This window comes from Paramormyrops kingsleyae, chromosome 22, assembly GCF_048594095.1.
Source record: "Paramormyrops kingsleyae isolate MSU_618 chromosome 22, PKINGS_0.4, whole genome shotgun sequence".
Taxonomy (NCBI): domain Eukaryota; kingdom Metazoa; phylum Chordata; class Actinopteri; order Osteoglossiformes; family Mormyridae; genus Paramormyrops; species Paramormyrops kingsleyae.
In genome coordinates this window covers 16,952,228-16,972,500 of record NC_132818.1, presented here as the reverse complement: position 1 = coordinate 16,972,500, position 20,273 = coordinate 16,952,228, and the positions used below count along the sequence as shown (strand labels likewise).

At 44.0% G+C, this 20,273-nt stretch overlaps 2 protein-coding genes across 2 annotated transcripts in view; both read left to right on the top strand.

Moving 5' to 3' along the window:
• Window positions 1-5,901, top strand: part of LOC140581701 (antigen WC1.1-like) — a 42,500-nt gene extending 36,599 nt beyond the window's left edge. The window contains exons 9-12 of the mRNA XM_072705231.1: window positions 4,904-4,975; window positions 5,090-5,167; window positions 5,306-5,467; window positions 5,786-5,901. Coding sequence (XP_072561332.1) covers window positions 4,904-4,975; window positions 5,090-5,167; window positions 5,306-5,467; window positions 5,786-5,901 — 428 coding nt within the window. The remainder of the gene's footprint in view (window positions 1-4,903; window positions 4,976-5,089; window positions 5,168-5,305; window positions 5,468-5,785) is intronic.
• A 2,201-nt stretch (window positions 5,902-8,102) lies between these two features.
• On the top strand, window positions 8,103-19,536 carry LOC140581700 (scavenger receptor cysteine-rich type 1 protein M130-like). The gene is made up of 11 exons (XM_072705230.1): window positions 8,103-8,203; window positions 12,002-12,328; window positions 13,005-13,214; window positions 15,375-15,533; window positions 15,650-15,973; window positions 16,884-17,195; window positions 17,308-17,622; window positions 17,756-18,082; window positions 18,331-18,651; window positions 18,774-19,099; window positions 19,522-19,536. Exons 1-11 carry the CDS (start codon window positions 8,146-8,148, stop codon window positions 19,534-19,536), a joined length of 2,694 nt encoding a protein of 897 aa, XP_072561331.1. The 5' UTR covers window positions 8,103-8,145.
• The last annotated feature ends 737 nt before the right edge of the window (window positions 19,537-20,273 follow it).

Below are 20,273 nucleotides of genomic sequence, written 5' to 3'. Positions count from 1 at the left end.
AAGATTTTGATCGAGGTACAAGTCGGAAAAAATTCAATAGACCCGTTCGATGTCTGAGTTGGCCGAGTTAAGAGGCATTGGAGGTCCATGGTTCTATTGTACATGTGTCTAGTCTTTCTTTGTGCAATTAGCCCCAGTGCTGGTTAATGTTCCCTCGTTTCCTGTGCTTGAAGAATTGTAATGTATTCTACCAGTTTCTCATTGGTGGTTTTTGGTTACCTGTAATGAGAAACATGGATTTGTTAAAACATGTTGTGGGTATTCACCAGGTTACAGCCAGTCTTCGCTTGGTGCGCGGTTTGAATCCTGTGAAGCAGCTCTGGAATTTGGCCTCCGTTTCTGAAATTTTAAAACTTGTTTTTCAGACTCCGGTAAACTGTGGGTGACAGACACCTCGGTTACTGAAACTGCAGATACAGGAGTCCCACTGTATAATGCACAGCTTGGAGTGCATTAACCCTTATTTAAGATAATAATACACGCTTTTTTGTTTTGCCTTAATCATAATGTGTGTAAGTTTGCTATTTAATCAAAGATTACACGTTGGTTTGTGTGTGGCATAGAAAAGGCTGTGATCCAACACCGGAGAAATGGTACAAGGAAAATATATTAATTTATGAATTTTGCCCTTTATTAACACTATAGTACAGATTCAATAGTACAGAGTGGCTGATTGGAGCATTCAGGTAAAGGAAATTATTGTTGTAACTATTTTTTTTTAAGATTTCAGCCATTTGTGTTTATTTATTTGTGTCAATATTTGAAGTGTCGCAATGTATTACAAAAGTCTGTGTTTCTTTACATTACATTAATCTGATAATACACTTTTTATTTTGCCATAATCATAATGGTGGAAAGTTTAATTTTGAATCAAAGATTACTTCCTTGCTACAAGTGTTTCACAGTAAATTAACAAAAGCAAATCTGTCTGTTTCCATCTCAGGCCATCGAGGGATTCGGCTGATAGGAGGGAGTCACATGTGCTCTGGGAGAGTGGAGATTCAGCACGGAAGAACCTGGGGCTCAGTGTGTGACGATGACTTTGACTGGCAGGACGCTGAGGTGGTCTGTAGATCACTAGGCTGTGGGGAACCTGCACAGCTGCTGGGGGGAGCTGCCTTTGGTCAGGGAGAGGGAGGGGTGTGGTCTGAGGAGTTTCAGTGTCAGGGAAACGAGTCTCATCTTGTTTTCTGTCCCAAAATGACACATAACAGGACTTGCAGCCATGAGAATGATGTGGGCCTGGTGTGTTCTGGTAAGAGTATCATTGCTCTCAGACACCCTCACTGTGTTATTATTATTATTATCTGAGTGACATTTCAGTGTATCTCATCTTCATTCTTCGCTCTCTCTTCATGCTGCTCCCAGGATACACACGGTTCAGGCTGAGGGATGGTCCTGACCACTGCTCTGGTAGAGTGGAGATGAGGTACAATGGAACATGGGGAACATTGTGTGATGCATCATGGGACATGAGAGCCGCCACTGTCCTGTGCCAGCAGCTGAAATGTGGGGGCGCTGTGGCTGCCCTGGGACAGGCCTGGTTTGGGGGGGGCACTGGGCCCATCTGGCCCGATGTGTTTCATTGTCAGGGGAATGAGACTCGCCTCTCCCAGTGTGCAGTGTCCCCATGGAGACGAACAGCCTGTTCTCATGGGCAGGATGCAGGAGTCGTCTGCACTGGTGAGGACTGACAAGTCAGTTATAGTCCAGAGAGACAGAGCAAATATTATCATAAATAGCAATTAAACTCCACAGTATGGAGACTCTCCTACTTTATTAGGCTCCTTCTTAAAACTTTTGAATTTTTTCACAGGTTCAACCCCTTCTTCCTCTGATGGGGGTGTCAGGCTGCTGTCTGGAGGGAGTGACTGTGAGGGCTGGGTGGAGGTTTACTACAACCAGACCTGGCAGAAGGTTCACCAAGAGTCCTGGAGCTCCATGGATGCATCTGTGGTCTGCAGACAGCTGGGCTGTGGCTCTGCAACAAATATCTACAGATCATACCTGTCAAGGACAGGGGACAGTGACAAGTGTGTGACAGGCTTTCACTGCTCAGGAACTGAGTCTCACCTGGGGAAATGCAGACCTCCACATGTCCTCAACTGCCACCCCAGTGACCAGGTGTCCATGGTCTGCTCCAGTGAGTTTCTTCACATCAGTGGGATCTGTGTCAGCAGGATGTGTTATGGCTGTTTCAGAGAGATACTTGTAACTGTTTAATTCATGAATCCTTGCTAGAAAAATGGGACATTAGGACACCTAGATGTACTGACCTTTAGTTCACATGTGTGTGTTACTCTTGATTGACAGCATGAATGTTGTCATGTGAGCTCCCTGGGTTGGTAGATCTTCCTTCCTCACTCTGTCTTCTCTCCCAGACCACAGGTCCCTCAGGCTGGTGGGGGGAGGCAGTGACTGTGCAGGGAGGCTGGAGGTCTTCCACAGGGGCTCTTGGGGGACAGTGTGCCATGAGTCCTGGGCTCTGCCTGAGGCTCAGGTGGTGTGCAGGCAGCTCCGTTGTGGGACAGCCCTCAGTGGGCAGATCCCTGTACCCACTTACTTTGGCCCAGGGACTGGACCCATCTGGCTAAGCAAGCTGGGCTGTGTGGGGAACGAGTCGTCCCTGTGGGACTGTCCCTCAGTGGAGTGGGGGGGGAAGGACTGTGGGCACAAGCAGGATGTGGGTGTTGTGTGTTCAGGTAAAGCAGATCCAGCTCTGCATGAAACTGCATTCTGTCATTTTAAAGACAGGCAGTGTCCAGTGGTTTCTGTAATCACTGAACAATAATGGTTCACGTTCCTTGTGTGTCTTTCACCACAGAGCACAAGGAGCTGCGTCTGTCTGAAGGATGTTCTGGCCACACAGAGGTCTACTACAATGGCACCTGGGCAAGTGTGTGCTTTGATGGTCTGGAACAACCAGCAGTAGCTGTCATCTGTCGCCAGTTAGGCTGTGGAGACAAGGGGACAGTGACTAAGACAATATCCAGGCTCAGTCCTGACCTGAAAGGGCTGGACTTTGGAAAATGTCGATCCCATGATGCATCACTCTGGCAGTGTCCATCATCCTCCAAAGGGCCAAATGGCTGCTCAGAAGCTGCCAGAACAAGCTGCTCAGGTGAAGCTAAATTCAGCCTCTTTGTTGTTGTACGTTAATAAGTTCCATGAACCATGTTTTATTTCTCTATCTTGCTGATTATTGTAGATGCTGAAAAGCTGAAATCTCCATCAGACTTCATGCTCTGCAGATCTTCTTCTGATCTGAATTTCTGTACCAGTAAGTTTCTTACTTGATTCATTTGCAGATTTATAGTATAAATGTGTTTTAAAAGCCTTTGAAACATAGAGGGAATTATTATACCATATATAATACAGTCATGAATGATACAAAGAATGAATGAGAATTACAGTAACTATTTTATTAAAACTGATGATTAAATGGAGATTGATGTGATTATTGCATCTAAACCCTGTTTTCATTCGGGAAATGATGTATATATTAAATGTACTGTCCCCTCTGAGTTCTGCTCCAAATAACCTCAGCTGTCTCCTGTGTCCCCACTAGACCGTCTGCCCCTGAGACTGACAGGGGGTACAGACACTTGCTCTGGGAGGGTGGAGGTGTATCACAGCGGCTCCTGGGGGACCGTGTGTGACGACTCCTGGGACCTGCGTGACGCCATGGTGGTGTGCAGGCAGTTGGGCTGTGGGCCGGCTCTCGGGGCAGAAGGGGGCGGTCGCTTCGGGAGGGGTGACGGCGCCATCTGGCTGGATGAGGTGAACTGCAAGGGCAGTGAGCTGCACCTGTGGCACTGCTCTTACTCACTGAAGCAGAGTGACTGCTCACACAGGCAGGACGCAGGGGTCACCTGTGCAGGTGAGGCCAGGAAGTACATTCCTGCATCCTCTCTGATAGTGTGGTTTTGTAGTTATTAAATATGAGGCTAAAATACTTATTCTGTCCCTTAACCTGACAGTAATAAGCACCAATATCATTCCTGTAGGTGTCACAGAAATCACCCCAGATGTCACTGAACCTCCCACAGTTACTCAGATGCAAACAGGCCAGTCTGACCCAACAGTGTCCTCAGTGGTTCTTGGGCTTCTGATCTCAGTACTTCTGCTGCTGGTGGTTAGACTGGTCTACAGGAACTGGGTCCTGACAAGAGGTAGGACAGTAGTTTATAAAATTATTTAGATTTCATTTGTTTATATAATATTTGGCCAATTGATCATTTAAAGAGCAGAGGATTTTCTCCATTAGTAACATATGTATGATGTCTCACTCACGTCTCACTCGTCTATTGTGGATTTTATTTTCTATTAACCTCTGGTTTCCTTATTACTGAAGAAGGGGTCGCACAGCTATGAAGTATATTTATGTCTCAGGTCGGTTTTAAACTTCATACATAATAACATTTGTGTCTTTATCCTTCACAGAACTTTCTGAGAGTGACAATAAACAGCTGTCTCCCGCCATCTATGAGGAAATAGATTTCAAACGTGCCCAAGTTAAGAGAGGTAACTTAACTGAAGTATGTATCACTGCTGAGAAACCACCACAATCACTCTGTGACACTCATTCACAAGGTGCTGTGACAGTGAGGTGGAGACAATCAAACTATAGTGATGTTATAGAAGTAGCTCACAGTGTGACTGCTGCACATCTACATTTATTTATGTGGATTTATAATGAATCTGCTCTGGGGAAATAACTCTGGGCTAAGAATGACTTTGTGCACAGTCAGGTTCATCCATGAAGACATCAGTACATTGTTCAGAGAGGATAGGTCTCCACACTGAAGTCTGACTGTATATTTAGCTGAACATCATATAACTGCAGCCAGGTAAAGATCTGCCAGGAGTGTAAAAGTGTCACTAACCCTTCTTCTGGTGTCAGGGAGTGACCTTCCAGATGAGCTGCCCTCAGGGTATGAAGATGTGGGGGAAGCTGAAGGAGTCAATCTCTTAGGTAATGATGGTGCAGAACATCTTAGAAAAAGATTTGTGGGGTAAATAAAAATTTAGGAATCTTGTTTCTTGACAGGCACTGATGTGATGTGTGTCTCATGTTGCTGTGATTTAGAGAAGACGATCACTGGTGACGACCCAGAAAACTATGATGACCATGTTTGTGAGAAAGAGACTCCAGAGAAGTTGAAAGGTGAGATTTTCTCAGCTCAGCAATACCAGGCTTTCCATCTTAAAAAGTATATGCTAGACATCGCTCCTCTTACTGGACGTCTGAAACATTTACTGTATAAATTTCATTAACCTCCTTGCTTTGACTTTGTGGTTGTAGCGGTAGATACCCTGGAGTACTACAATGACAGCCCTGCAGGTCAGACACCTGACTATGATGATGTCACTGACAGCCAGACCAATGACTATGATGATGTCACTGACAGCCAGACCAATGACTATGATGTCGTCTCTGTGCAGCATCACCCTGACTCTCAGCCAGGTGAGCGGCTCTAAAGGGATCAGCTGGTCACTTTGCTCCAATCAGACTGAGTTCGATATAATCTCAGCCCAGGCCTTCTGTTATGCTGATTGTTATTACTAAACATGGAATTATGAATATCTCAAGTGTGACACTATAACAAGTATTTCACTTACTGCTTGGACACGTTGTTTTTCTTATGGAAGCTAAAGGTTATTTTTGAAATTTTACACATAATATAAATGAAACATGACGTCATGCTGCCTCTTCCTCAGTCAGCAATCAGAGCTACATACACATTCACCCAAAGGTCTGTGTGTCTGTGTGCCTCTCTGACAGATCTCCACCACAGTCACCCTGTAGGACACATGACTGAGCTGTCGTTCACCCAAGAAGGGGGGCTGCCTAATGATGACATCACTAACTATGATGATGTGGGGGAGGGGCTTCTGTGAGAGGGAGGGGCCTGGGGGAGGCGGAACTGTCTGAATGCTTGTGCATCAGTGCACACAAGTAAAAGTAACTTTACTTATATTTCTTATTTTTATATGTTTCTATACTATTCAGGCAAATAACCATTTAGATAAACATATGCTTAAACATTAAAATGCATAAGTACCACAGTAGTTAATCTTCTTTTTCTGCTTTCTGAGTTAGCCTACCTAATAAAATACCTGTTTAAGTTTTACACGTATTCTTAATATCAGTTGTTTTGTTTAAAATTGAAATAAAATTTTGTTTATAATTTCCCTGTCTTTCTGTTTTAGTGATACTTCAACATTGAAACATTCATTGACACGTGACACACAATGACACAATGATGTTTCACAGTCTCCAGTTTATCTTCTTATCACCATCCACCCATTTTTTGTGCCGGTGGGGCCTGGTACCCTAACTGACTGTCTGTGCCCCCCAAAGTAACCACCCTTAGATGCTAAAAAGCAATGTTTCCCCAATGGTATCCTGGTAATACCACTGTTCGCCCCCCCCCCCCCCCCCCCCCACCTCCGTACCCTTCTGTGTTCTGTAAATCTCACACCCAGCTGTCTGATTAGTTCTGGCACCAACACTGTATCTCTGCTAAAATGCTTAATTAACAATATTCTCAGACTTGCGTTCCACACTTAGGATACAATTAGTCCATTTTTACCTATAAAGTGGACTGTTTGGGTCCCATTTATTCTACTTTAGTTTTATATAAACTGTCATGTGTCACTACAAGTTCTCTCTCTCTCAAAGCTTTAAAAAATATAAATAAACTTGCTAACCACAGATGTATCTCGGAAAAAAGCAGAAGAAATATAAAAATGCAAAGAGACGTTGCCCTGCAGAGAGTTAGGAGATGGAAGTGAGAGATAGTGGATCGTAGCCCCCGGTAGCTGAGAGAGAAACGAACATGGTGCCATCAGGCAGCGTAAGACCGCAGGCTTAAGGGGAGGAAGTATAGAGTGGAGGCGTGGGGAGGAAAGACGACTCAGCTCTATGATGCACAGGAGAGAGAGAGAGAGAGAGAGAGAGAGAGAAGCTGCAGAGATCAGAGGAGAATGAGCAACATGGCAGCTGGTTCACCTGCTCAGACGCTGCAGTGAGAACATGACCTCCTGCTCCTCAGCGCTGACAGACGCTGCTGGATCCACAACAGAAGCTGCAAACGCCGCCGTCACATTGGCAGAGTTACGTCATTTACAGAGTGAATGTGCTCAGGCAGCATGGAGTGTCTGTGTCAGGATATTACACTCTTTACTTTTGCTTAGTAGATGCATATTTGTATAATGTAAGCATGTAGTTTGCAGTTCATGCAGTGTCTGAGTGGTCTCACACTTCCAGGGTTGTGGGTTCGATTCCTGCCCCAGTTCAGTGTCTGGAGCTTGTGTGTTCTGTGGCTGTTAATTCTGGGTGTCCCTGTTTAATCCCAGTGTCCAAATACTGTCCAATTGTCCCTCTGCGTTGTGCCCCATGCTGCCTGGGAGGCTGCAGCCCCCATGACCCTGTCCAGGGTTAGCAGGCAGGAGATGGATGGACCCATCCTGGGTTGTCCCCTGCCTTGCAGCCATAGCGTCCAGGATAGGCTCCAGACCCCTCACAGCCCTGAGATAAAATTTGAAACTACTCTAATTATCACTCTGCATTATCAGTACGAACTAAGGCCATATGAAAACCACCGTTTTGTCATTTAAAGGCAGCAAAAAATAGTTTTATGAGTGATTACATCAAATACGACTATCATCTCTACAGTATCACTGTTCATTCAACGTGGAAGATTTTCAGGATTCCTCTGGTACATAAATGAATTTGTATCTGATTCAGTGTCATTTATTTTAAACCTTATAGCCATTTATCTGTTTTTTTTCTTTCTTCGTTTTTTATCACCATCCGGTCGTGTCTTCAGGCTGTAGGAGGTGTCCACAGATGTAACACATTACTGGTATATATGGAGACGTCTTCAGCAGTGTCTTCTGATTTGTTATTATTCTTGCTTGAACTATTAGACAGTTTGCTACCCTGGTGTCAAATAAGGCAAAGCTGAGTATGATTGGTGGGCTGAGGCTGGTGGGGGCTGAGTGTGATTGGTGGGCTTGAGGCTGGTGGGGGAAGAGTCTTCACTTGGTGCTGGAACCTTCAGCAGAAGCTCTCAGATCTCAGGGTGCAGGTTGGCGTCTCCACATCACACAGGAGGAGGTTGATCTGCCCTGATAAACATGGGGAGCTGCCTGTTCCTCGTCTTCTTCTCTCTGCTGCCTCTGCTCTCCTCAGCAGGTAGGAACCTAAGTACTGTCTGCTTGGACCATATTCAGCCAGGATCTTGGTTAGAGGCTGGGGTCAGATTTTTGGGGTCTTGTAGTCAGTCACAGGTGCATAAATTATACTGGAAGGTTCATTCAGTTCATTGCTGAGTTTTTGATAAATATGTTTTGCTTTGCTTACATTTTTGCTCGCTGTGAGATTATCCCAATTTTATGTTGCATGTAGACATTTAGTAGTACTTGACGTGTAATGGAAACTTGATTTTATTCAATGTTTTCTTATATTTTGGTCTGATACTAGTCTACAGTCATTTGTTTCATAATTTTTGCTATTTTAAACAACCCAGAGCTTTCAGATGTTGGATTTGCTAGTAATATTATACACTTTGATATATAATATTTTTTCAAGATTAAAGAAATATATCTGTTTCTGAAAATGTACCACCACACACACTTGTATTTTGATAAAGGGACATTTTCTCTCTCGTACTACCTTTCTGAAAAATTATAATTGCAAGTTTGCATCTCAGATCCTTTGTTAAGTTCATTGTTGAATTCCAACATTTTTCGTATTGCTGACATTCTCTGTGTAGCCGATTGTGTTTCCCGCTCCACCGTGAAGCTGTTTTCTATCTTGTGGCCATTTCTCTCATTTCCGCTTTGTGTTTTATTGTTATCCGGCAGTGGTACTGGTGATTCAATGTGTTCTTGGTATATATGGAGAAAGATATAGTAGTATCTTCTGATTTGTTGTGATACTTGTTTGATCTATTAGAAAGTTTTCTTTCCTGAGTCTAATAAGGCAAAGTTGAATGTGATTGGTGGGGTTGAGGCTGGAGGGGGCGGAGTTTTCAGCAAAAGCTCTCAGAGCTCAGGGTGAAGATCAGCATCTCCATATAGCCTAGCAGAAGGTTTACCTACCTTGATAAATTTGGGTCCTGGTTGCTCGTTGTCTTGATGGTGTTTCTGCTCTTCTAGGAAGATTTATCAACTGTGCGTGCAAAGTATTCTGTTTGTAAATCATGGAAATGCAAATTGTTATGCAGAGTGGAAGTTATCCAATTATTCCTGTGCTTAAATAAATGTGTATTTAAGTGTAACTGAAGCAAACCGATTGGCATGTAGGATACACACAGACTCCCACTGAATTATCAATTATCAACCTGTATAGACTGACAGATAGACTGACCTACAGTAGCTATGGTTGTACCATGGATATGCAGGCAGGTCATGCTCATGACAAAGAATCGTGCCAAAGTCATAAAAGGTCCACAGTCAAAGAAATAATATATCACTGTCACTAAATACAATCCTACACTGAGATACACAAGATCGGATTGCGTTTCCATTTACATTTGAGGTCTATAATGCACCAGGGGTCGGCAATCTTTTCCACAAAGGACTCTTGTGTATGAGGGTTTTCACCGCAACCCAGAATTACCAGTAAGAGGAGGAGTCCTCACACCTGGGTTTGAACAGCTGACCTATATGTTCTCCCAAAAACCTGCATACATTCTGGCCCTTTGTAGATAAGATTGGCCACCCCTGATATACATTGATCGAGAGACACCTGAAAGTGGACACAGTAGGACGTTAGTAGGTGTATCGCTTAGTGTAACAGATACAGGAGATGGGAAGCGCTGTGAGCCCATATAAGAACCCGCTGTTCATATCTAACATGTAATACAGTCTGCATACAGTAATGTATATACTGTACTGTACTATGGACGCCCACAATAAGCAGATACAAATACAGCACCTCTGCTGTGCTAAATATTTCATTACATAAACTTACTGTAACGTACAATAAAATATTTCATTGCAGCTTCAGGCGCCGTCTTATTTCCCTGCTCCAATTGTTTGCTTTTGATTTCGTAGTGCAATTTGTGCCGTCTTTTTCGTTAAATGTAAGTGAAATATTTTTATTATAAGCATTATGATTTTATATTTACATTATTTGCTGTAGACTACTGTGTGTATATTACACGGCAATAACTGCATGTGTCACCTGTCCCCATTCTGGGTCTTTCTTTTTCTTTGATTGCCCACTGGTAAAGTTGCCCACAATACGCATTTGTCTATTTTCTCTATTTCGTCCAGCATAACTTCCACCTCATTCTCAGTGAAGTTCAGCTTTCACCATCCACTTCTTTTTTACTTTCTTAGTAGCAGAATAGCTACAAAATCACAATACAAGCATGTAGTGCAAAATATATTACAGACAGGTACGTTTCTGCAGTATGTTTATTTAAATTCGTTTTTATTTAAATTCGTTACAGGCACAGTCAGATTTCGAATGCGTGACATTCATCAACCTTCGCTTTGTAGAGCTCTTCATACGCAGGAGTGATAAAAGCCAATTTGCCTGTATGTACACATGATTCGTACCCACACACTTAGGAACTGATCTATACACACTTAGATAAATGAGACCCCAGATCCTCTCTTCTTGGGTAATATTCAGCTGGAAACTTATATTATTCTGGAAAGAGTTTTGCGTTAAAATTTTTAAAGACCTCCCAATTGCACAAATGTTTATAAAATGTCTGATCAATGTCATGTCCAGGGCTGTAGTCAGGTTTGAAACCCTGGGGGGGTTTTCTCAATCACACCTTACATACAGGAGGCCAATCTCTATTTGTAAGAAACATTTCTACTGGTGTTGAAAATCTGAAAAACACAAATTATGAAAAATACACCACATAAGAACATTACACACAAAATGGTAAAATATTATGGGTCTGAAGCATATAATTTAAGGTCATTTGTAACCATTTTAAAATTAAAAATGAAAGAAATGCTTGATATTAACAAACCATTACAAGCCAACATCAATTGCACTTGTTTTGATATCCATGTTTGGCTTTGAAATGTTTCCATGGACACTATTACTGATACCGTCCCCTTCATAAGTTATTTATTATTTTTTATGATGTTATGTGAAATGTTAGTTAGCCTAATCTAGCCCATTAGGCGTAATATGAAAGAAACCCAACCTTTATCCTGTCCAGAGTAGCATATAACGGAATTTCGCTTATAACGGACAAACAGTTTGTTCCCCAGGGCCGCTTTTAGCTGTAGTTTTGTTCGGCTATAACGGACATGCAGGCTCCGCCTACAAGGCGCGTGGCGTGCCTGTGATATCCAGCATAGATACCTATTCGGGATTATTAATAGTCATGCATCTGGTCAGATAAATTGGATTACTGCATGTACAATATAATAATCTATACCACAAGTGTGTCTGCTGGGGTGTGGCATGAGTAAATGGTGTCCTGTAGTTGTGTTCTGGGCAAACAGCAACTCTGGATATAACGGATTTTGGATATAGCGGACGGTTGTTCCAGGTCCCTTGAAGTCAGTTATAACGGGATTTTACTGCAAGTACATTTAAAATAAAGCTTCCGGTTAGACAATACGGGAAATACAGCAGGACTTTTGGAGTCTATCCCAGGGGAACAAGACAGGGGAACAATACAGGGGAACAAGGCAGGGGAACAAGGCAGGGGAACAAGACAGAGGAACAAGGCAGGGGAACAAGACAGGGGAACAAGGCAGGGGAACAAGACAGGGGAACAAGGCAGGGGAACAAGGTAGGGGAACAAGACAGGGGAACAAGGCAGGGGAACAAGGCAGGGGAACACCCTGGACAGGCAGCCGGGGAAACAATCCAGGCCCCCGGTGCCCATAATTACATTAATAATGACGGTAACATGCAGGGCGGAAATACAATGGGCAGCCGATTTAACTACCTGTAGGTGTTTAGACTGTAAAATAAATTTGCCAATGACTCTGACTTCTCTACCTACAGGACATGAGGAGGTGAGACTGGTGAAGGGAGGGAGTCCCTGTGCTGGGACAGTAGAGGTCAATCGTGGAGGACAGTGGGGGACAATAATACAGATGGGCTGGGACATCAATGACGCTACAGTGGTGTGTAGAGAGCTGGGCTGTGGGTCTGCTGTAGCCGCTCCTGGTAGAGCTCACTTTGGAGAAGGTTCTGGGCAGGAGCTACTTATTCAGGTTTCCTGTAATGGATCAGAGCCGACACTGTCTATGTGTCCATCTCTAGAGACTGCTAAAATTCCAGTAAAACTCCATCATCCTCATGTACTTGATGCTGGAGTGATCTGTTCAGGTAAGAAACAGCTGATAGAAAGTTCATACTGATTTTATGCTATTATGTAAAAGATCTTGAGGTATTTCCTGTTCAGGAAGAATTTTACATTTTAAATAAGGGTGTAGATTTGGGTATGGATGGTAAGGAGAGATATCAGAGTTTCTGGCAATTTGACCCAAATGATCACTTTCAGTTTTGTAGGAGTATCGTGTCTGTTTAGGAGGGTTGGGGGTTTGGGGCCAATTTGGTCCCTCTAGTGCTGAAACCAAACCCACCCCCTTGATTTCATAACAAAAATTATTGAATGAAATGAAACAAATGCTGAAAGAGGGAAAACAAAAGCTAATGATGAATGTTACATGGAACGATGCAGTTTTATGTTTAGATTTTGGTTTGATTGTCCTGCTCCGATCATCTGCTCCTTCCGTGTGCCACGCCCCCTCGTTAACCCTGTGTGGATTCCCCATGTTTACCAGCTGTTCCTGATTGTTGTCATTAGTCCATTATATTTAGTCCGCATTTCCGTTTGTTTCCCCAGTCCGGTCATTGTAGTGTCATTCTGCTTTACCGCTTGTGTTTGATCCTTATGCTCATTAAACCCCGCATTTCCCCGATTCTACGTCTCCTCGCTTCTGCTTCCCCGGTCAGCGTCTTGAATAATCTTTCATGGTTTCTTTCATCGTAGGTCCCTCAGTGGTCCAGCTTGTGGGGGGGCCTCACATGTGCTCTGGGAGACTGGAAATTAGAGATGGAGATACCTGGGCTACAGTGTGTGATGGTAACTTTGACTGGCAGGATGCTGAGGTTGTCTGCAGGGAGCTGGACTGTGGGGCTCCTTCAGCTCTACACAAGGGGGCCCATTTTGGTGAAGGAGAAGGTCCCATCTGGTATAATGGCTTCCACTGTGAAGGACAGGAGTCCTTCCTACATGAATGTATCACCCCAACTGGACCAGAACAGAACTGTACAAATCATTCTGTAACACTGACATGTTCAGGTGAAATACATTCTCACATATATACAGGGTTGAATTTTAATATAATCAGTTTTTTATTGAATGTGATATATTTTCATGGCTCTTTTCTCTGATTATGAAATTAAATGTTATTAGCCTGTAATATAGGACATACTGTAACTGTATCTTCTGTGTCTCCACAGAGCCTGCTGATGTGAGGCTGGTGAATGGAAGCAGCCCTTGTTCTGGGAGAGTGGAGGTGTATCGCTGGGGCGAGTGGGGGACCGTTTATCAGCGTAACTGGGACATGAATGATGCCACGGTGGTGTGTAGACAGCTGGGCTGTGGCTCTGCTGTATCTGTACCAGGTGCAGCTCACTTTGGAGAAGGTTCTGGGCGGATGGTTCTAGGGGATGTTTCCTGCAGTGGGTCAGAGTCTGCGCTGAGGGAGTGTGGATCACTGGATGGCAGAGAGCATGACTTTCCACACACACTGGATGCTGCTGTCATCTGCTCAGGTTTGACGTCAGTTTTTATCATGGGATGTACAATGCTCACAGAAAGTCCAGAGATGCATCATCCAGTAAACATGTTGCAAATGTACTGGTTTTATAACAAAAATCAGTACTTTATTCATTTGTTTACAAATAATGCATATCACATTAGAATTAACCAGTAGTTTTAATAAAATATTCATTTCAAGTAATAAATTTAGAACCTATTAGTCTTGGCATTATGTTACGTTTATCCTTGTAATAATTCGCAGAAATTTACCTCGTTATCTCGAGTTAACGGCATTAAAAAAAAATGCAAGCATGGCCGTTCTGGGCTTCCGTCGTTCTGAGTTAAAAAGTTCATTCACAGTCTCATTTGGTGCTTTTTAATTCGTATACCATTTACAGTAAAAAAACAAAATGTGTATGTGGAAGGTATGTGCAGATATGTTACTCATTGGGAACTAATAGGGAAACAATATCATTAATCTCGTATTTATGAAAAAGTATTTATCATTTTGTGTCATTGTTTTAGATAAAATACTTAATAAAATATTAAAAGTGTTCCTGTTTTTTTTTTTTCAATTTATGTGACTCCAGATCATGTGAGGCTTGTGGGTGGAGCTGATCGCTGCTCTGGGAGGCTGGAGGTGAAGTTCAGTCAGTCCTGGGCTACAGTGTGTGATGGTAACTTTGACTGGCAGGATGCTGAGGTTGTCTGTAGGGAGCTGGACTGTGGGGCTCCTTCAGCTCTACACAAGGGGGCCCATTTTGGTGAAGGAGAAGGTCCCATCTGGTATAAAGACTTCCACTGTGAAGGAGAGGAGTCCTTCCTACATGAATGTCTCCCCTCTGTTGGATCAGAACAGAACTGCAAAAACAACAGCAATATCAGACTGAGCTGCACAGGTAACCAGCTGTATTATTAATACTGTAACATCAGACCAATGATCCTTCTGAAGTGTCTTAGCAGCTCGGCTGTGTCCTAACAGGGCCTGAGGACCTGAGGCTGGTGAATGGAAGCAGTCCTTGTTCTGGGAGAGTGGAGGTGTATCGCTGGGGAGAGTGGGGGACTATAGCCCAGTATGACTGGGACCTTGATGATGCGTCAGTGGTGTGTAGACAGCTGGGCTGTGGGACTGCTGTATTAGCACCTATAAGAGCTCACTTTGGAGAAGGTTCTGGAAGGGTGTTGCTGAGAGATGTTACTTGCAGTGGGTCAGAGTCTGCAATGAGGGAGTGTAGATCACTGGATTTCAGATACATGGATATTCCTCACATTTTTGATGCTGGAATTATTTGTTCAGGTGAGAGAAATGGTTTCTTGGATTGTAATACATTTTGTATGCAGTAAGCTTCTCAAGCTTTCTGTTTTCAATGATGGATTTAATATAAACACATTTAGCCAATATCTGTAATATGTTACCAACTTTAAACTCATATCTGTTTTTTTATACTGTTCCAGATCATGTGAGGCTTGTTGGTGGAGCTGATCGCTGCTCTGGGAGGCTGGAGGTGAAGTTCAGTCAGTCCTGGGCTACAGTGTGTGATGGTAACTTTGACTGGCAGGATGCTGAGGTTGTCTGTAGGCAGCTGGATTGTGGGGCTCCTTCAGCTCTACACAAGGGGGCCCATTTTGGTGAAGGAGAAGGTCCCATCTGGTATAACGGCTTCCACTGTGAAGGAGAGGAGTCCTTCCTACATGAATGTCTCATGTCAGATAGATCAGAGCTGAACTGCACACAGGGCCATGCTGTGGGATTGGTTTGTGCAGGTGAGATCTTTAAATATTTATTTTATATTCAGGAAATTGATATTCAGTGAAATATTACCATTAGTTTCACGGTTGAGGGTGAACTTTGGTTCACAGTTTTCTCTTTTGTCCTTCAGCACATGACGATATTCGATTGGTGGATGGAGGCAGTCCTTGTGCTGGAACCTTGCAGGCGTATCAATGGGGAAAGTGGTGGACAGCTGCATACATAACTGGGCTAAATGACCTTCAAATACCTCTTGCAGTAATAGGCAGAGAACTGGGCTGTGGGCCATTAGATTTTTTTGGAGGACCTGATTATTTTTATTATCGTCAAAACAATGTATTGGCGAATGATTGTTTCTGCAATGGATCAGAATCTAAAGTGTTCAGTTGTGTAGTAAACATTTTTGCTGAAGCTGAGGTGCTTGTGAGAGATATCCCTCAATTTACTTTCACAGGTAAGAATCATATCATGTAAAACTCGATCACAGGATATTTTAAATGGCTTACCTTCCAAATATATATACATTTTATGAATTGACTTCCCTGATTCATCCAACCATTTCAGTGAAATTTATATCTCTATTTGTGTTTTCCTAGTTCCATACCATAACAAAGCACGCAACGATATTCAGTCTTTGCATTTGTTCATCATTTCTATGGTTATATCTATGCACTGAATTAGAGTTTGACTCCATTCTCTCCTGGACTTCATCTTACACTGAGATGTGCTTTATGACACTTTGAAGACACATAACAAAGATATATGTCAGTAAATGTAACATTATGGGGTCTCCCTGTGTTTGTCAGATTCTCCATCCAGGTCTGGTATTTCTTCCAGCAGGATAAATCATGTGATTATGTAAAATGGCTTTTCTTAATTCCCCACATTGTGTAATTCTGAGAATGAATGGATTTTGTTCTTCAACGAAGGACCAATCTGTCTCCCAGTTTGCCCCACCATGTCTATGCACTAAATGTGTAATAGAGGGAAATGAATTCATAAATGAATGTTAGAGTCTGTAATAATTAAATATTAATATTAAATATTAATTAAATAGTAAACACAAGTTGTAAAATTAAAAATAAAGACTTTTAAAAGAACATTGCTTATGTGCAAATATAACTGATTGGATATTTCAGGTTACAGAAACAAATTAATATCTCTTCATATTTGCACTTAGTGTTACTCTTGAATTGGGGGTTTGCTTCTGTACCAGCATTGTTAATTTTCCATTGTATTACAAACATCTACAACCTGATAATGCACTGCTGTGTGTCAGATTACTGCTGAATCGGAGGTTACCACTATGTTATAAGTGTGCTAAAGGAAATTAACATAAGTAAAATTGTCTTTCTCAATCTTAGGCCATCGAGGGATTCGGCTGATAGGAGGGAGTCACATGTGCTCTGGGAGAGTGGAGATTCAACAAGGAAAATCCTGGGGCTCAGTGTGTGACGCTGACTTTGACTGGCAGGACGCTGAGGTGGTCTGTAGATCACTAGGCTGTGGGGAACCTGCACAGCTGCTGGGGGGAGCTGCCCTTGGTCAGGGAGAGGGAGGGGTGTGGTCTGAGGAGTTTCAGTGTCAGGGAAACGAGTCTCATCTTGTTTTCTGTCCCAAAATGACACATAACAGGACCTGCGGCCATGAGAATGATGTGGGCCTGGTGTGTTCTGGTAAGAGTATCATTGCTCTCAGACACCCTCACTCTGTTATTATTATTATCTGAGTGACATTTCAGTGTATCTCATCTTCATTCTTTGCTCTATCTCTTCATGCTGCTCCCAGGATACACACGGTTCAGGCTGAGGGATGGTCCTGACCACTGCTCTGGTAGAGTGGAGATGAGCTACAATGGAACATGGGGAACATTGTGTGATGCATCATGGGACATGAGAGCCGCCACTGTCCTGTGCCAGCAGCTGAAATGTGGGGGCGCTGTGGCTGCCCTGGGACAGGCCTGGTTTGGGGGGGGCACTGGGCCCATCTGGCCCGATGGGTTTCATTGTCAGGGGAATGAGACTCGCCTCTCCCAGTGTGCAGTGTCCCCATGGAGACGAACAGCCTGTTCTCATGGGCAGGATGCAGGAGTCGTCTGCACTGGTGAGGACTGACAAGTCAGTTATAGTCCAGAGAGACAGAGCAAATATTACCATAAATAGCAATTAAACTCCACAGTATGGAGACTCTCCTACTTTATTAGGCTCCTTCTTATCACTTTTGAATTTTTTCACAGGTTCAACCCCTTCTTCCTCTGATGGGGGTGTCAGGCTGCTGTCTGGAGGGAGTGACTGTGAGGGCTGGGTGGAGGTTTACTACAACCAGACCTGGCAGAAGGTTCACCAAGAGTCCTGGAGCTCCATGGATGCATCTGTGGCCTGCAGACAGCTGGGCTGTGGCTCTGCAACAAATATCTACAGATCATACCTGTCAAGGACAGGGGACAGTGACAAGTGTGTGACAGGCTTTCACTGCTCAGGAACTGAGTCTCACCTGGGGAAATGCAGACCTCCACATGTCCTCAACTGCCGCCCCAGTGACCAGGTGTCCATGGTCTGCTCCAGTGAGTTTCTCCACATCAGTGGGATCTGTGTCAGCAGGATGTGTTATGGCTGTTTCAGAGAGATATTTGTAACTGTTAAATTCATGAATCCTTGCTAGAAAAATGGAACATTTGATGACATTAGGACACCTAGATGTACTGACCTTGAGTTCACATGTGTGTGTTACTCTTGATTCACAGCATGAATGTTGTCATGTGAGCTCCCTGGGTTGGTAGATCTTCCTTCCTCACTCTGTCTTCTCTCCCAGACCACAGGTCCCTCAGGCTGGTGGGGGGAGGCAGTGACTGTGCAGGGAGGCTGGAGGTCTTCCACAGGGGCTCTTGGGGGACAGTGTGCCATGAGTCCTGGGCTCTGCCTGAGGCTCAGGTGGTGTGCAGGCAGCTCCGTTGTGGGACAGCCCTCAGTGGGCAGATCCCTGTACCCACTTACTTTGGCCCAGGGACTGGACCCATCTGGCTAAGCAAGCTGGGCTGTGTGGGGAACGAGTCGTCCCTGTGGGACTGTCCCTCAGTGGAGTGGGGGGGGAAGGACTGTGGGCACAAGCAGGATGTGGGTGTTGTGTGTTCAGGTAAAGCAGATCCAGCTCTGCATGAAACTGCATTCTGTCACTTTAAAGACAGACAGTGTCCAGTGGATTCTGTAATCACTGAACAATAATGGTTCACGTTCCTTGTGTGTCTTTCACCACAGAGCACAAGGAGCTGCGTCTGTCTGAAGGATGTTCTGGCCACACAGAGGTCTACTACAATGGCACCTGGGCAAGTGTGTGCTTTGATGGTCTGGAACAACCAGCTGTAGCTGTCATCTGTCGCCAGTTAGGCTGTGGAGACAAGGGGACAGTGACTAAGACAATATCCAGGCTCAGTCCTGACCTGAAAGGGCTGGACTTTGGAAAATGTCGATCCCATGACACATCACTCTGGCAGTGTCCATCATCCTCCAAAGGGCCAAATGGCTGCTCGGAAGCTGCCAGAACAAGCTGCTCAGGTGAAGCTAAATTCAGCCTCTTTGTTGTTGTATGTTAATAAGTTCCATGAACCATGTTTTATTTCTCAATCTTGCTGATTATTGTAGATGCTGAAAAGCTGAAATCTCCATCAGACTTCATGCTCTGCAGATCTTCTTCTGATCTGAACTTCTGTACCAGTAAGTTTCTTACTTGATTCATTTGCACATTTATAGTACAGATGTCTTTTAATAGCCTTTGAAACATAGAGGGAATTATTACACCACATATAACACAGTCATGAATAATACAAAGAATGAGAATTAAAGTTACTATGTTATTAAGACTTAAGATTAAATATATTAAGTGCAAATTCATGTGATTATTGCGCCTAAACCCTGTTTTTATTCGGGAAATGATGTATGTATTAAATGTCTGTCCCCTCTGAGTTCCGCTCCAAATAACCTCAGCTGTCTCCTGTGTCCCCACTAGACCGTCTGCCCCTGAGACTGACTGGGGGTACAGACACTTGCTCTGGGAGGGTGGAGGTGTATCACAGCGGCTCCTGGGGGACCGTGTGTGACGACTCCTGGGACCTGCGTGACGCCATGGTGGTGTGCAGGCAGTTGGGCTGTGGGTCGGCTCTCGGGGCAGAAGGGGGCGGACGCTTCGGGAGGGGTGACGGCGCCATCTGGCTGGATGAGGTGAACTGCAAGGGCAGTGAGCTGCACCTGTGGCACTGCTCTTACTCACTGAAGCAGAGTGACTGCTCACACAGGCAGGACGCAGGGGTCACCTGTGCAGGTGAGGCCAGGAAGTACATTCCTGCATCCTCTCTGATAGTGTGGTTTTGTAGTTATTAAATATGAGGCTAAAATACTTATTCTGTCCCTTAGCCTGACAGTAATAAACACCAATATCATTCCTGTAGGTGTCACAGAAATCACCCCAGATGTCACTGGACCTCCCACAGTTACTCAGATGCAAACAGGCCAGTCTGACCCAACAGTGTCCTCAGTGGTTCTTGGGCTTCTGACCTCAGTACTTCTGCTGCTGGTGGTTAGACTGGTCTACAGGAACTGGATCCTGACAAGAGGTAGGACAGTAGTTCATAAAATCATTTAGATTTCATTTTTCTTACTAATTCTTGGTCAATTGATAATTTATAGAGCAGGGGGTTTTCTCCATTAGTAACACTTTGACTGCTAAATGATTCTTTGTACAGCGTGTCACTCTCTCTTCTG

Excerpts from the sequence above, each read along its gene's own strand:
- LOC140581700 (XM_072705230.1), top strand. The coding sequence starts at position 8,146 with ATGGGGAGCTGCCTGTTCCTCGTCTTCTTCTCTCTGCTGCCTCTGCTC. Across the intron at positions 17,196-17,307 it reads TGTGGGCCTGGTGTGTTCTG|GATACACACGGTTCAGGCTG; the intron begins GTAAGAGTATCA and ends TGCTGCTCCCAG. Across the intron at positions 18,083-18,330 it reads GGTGTCCATGGTCTGCTCCA|ACCACAGGTCCCTCAGGCTG; the intron begins GTGAGTTTCTCC and ends CTTCTCTCCCAG.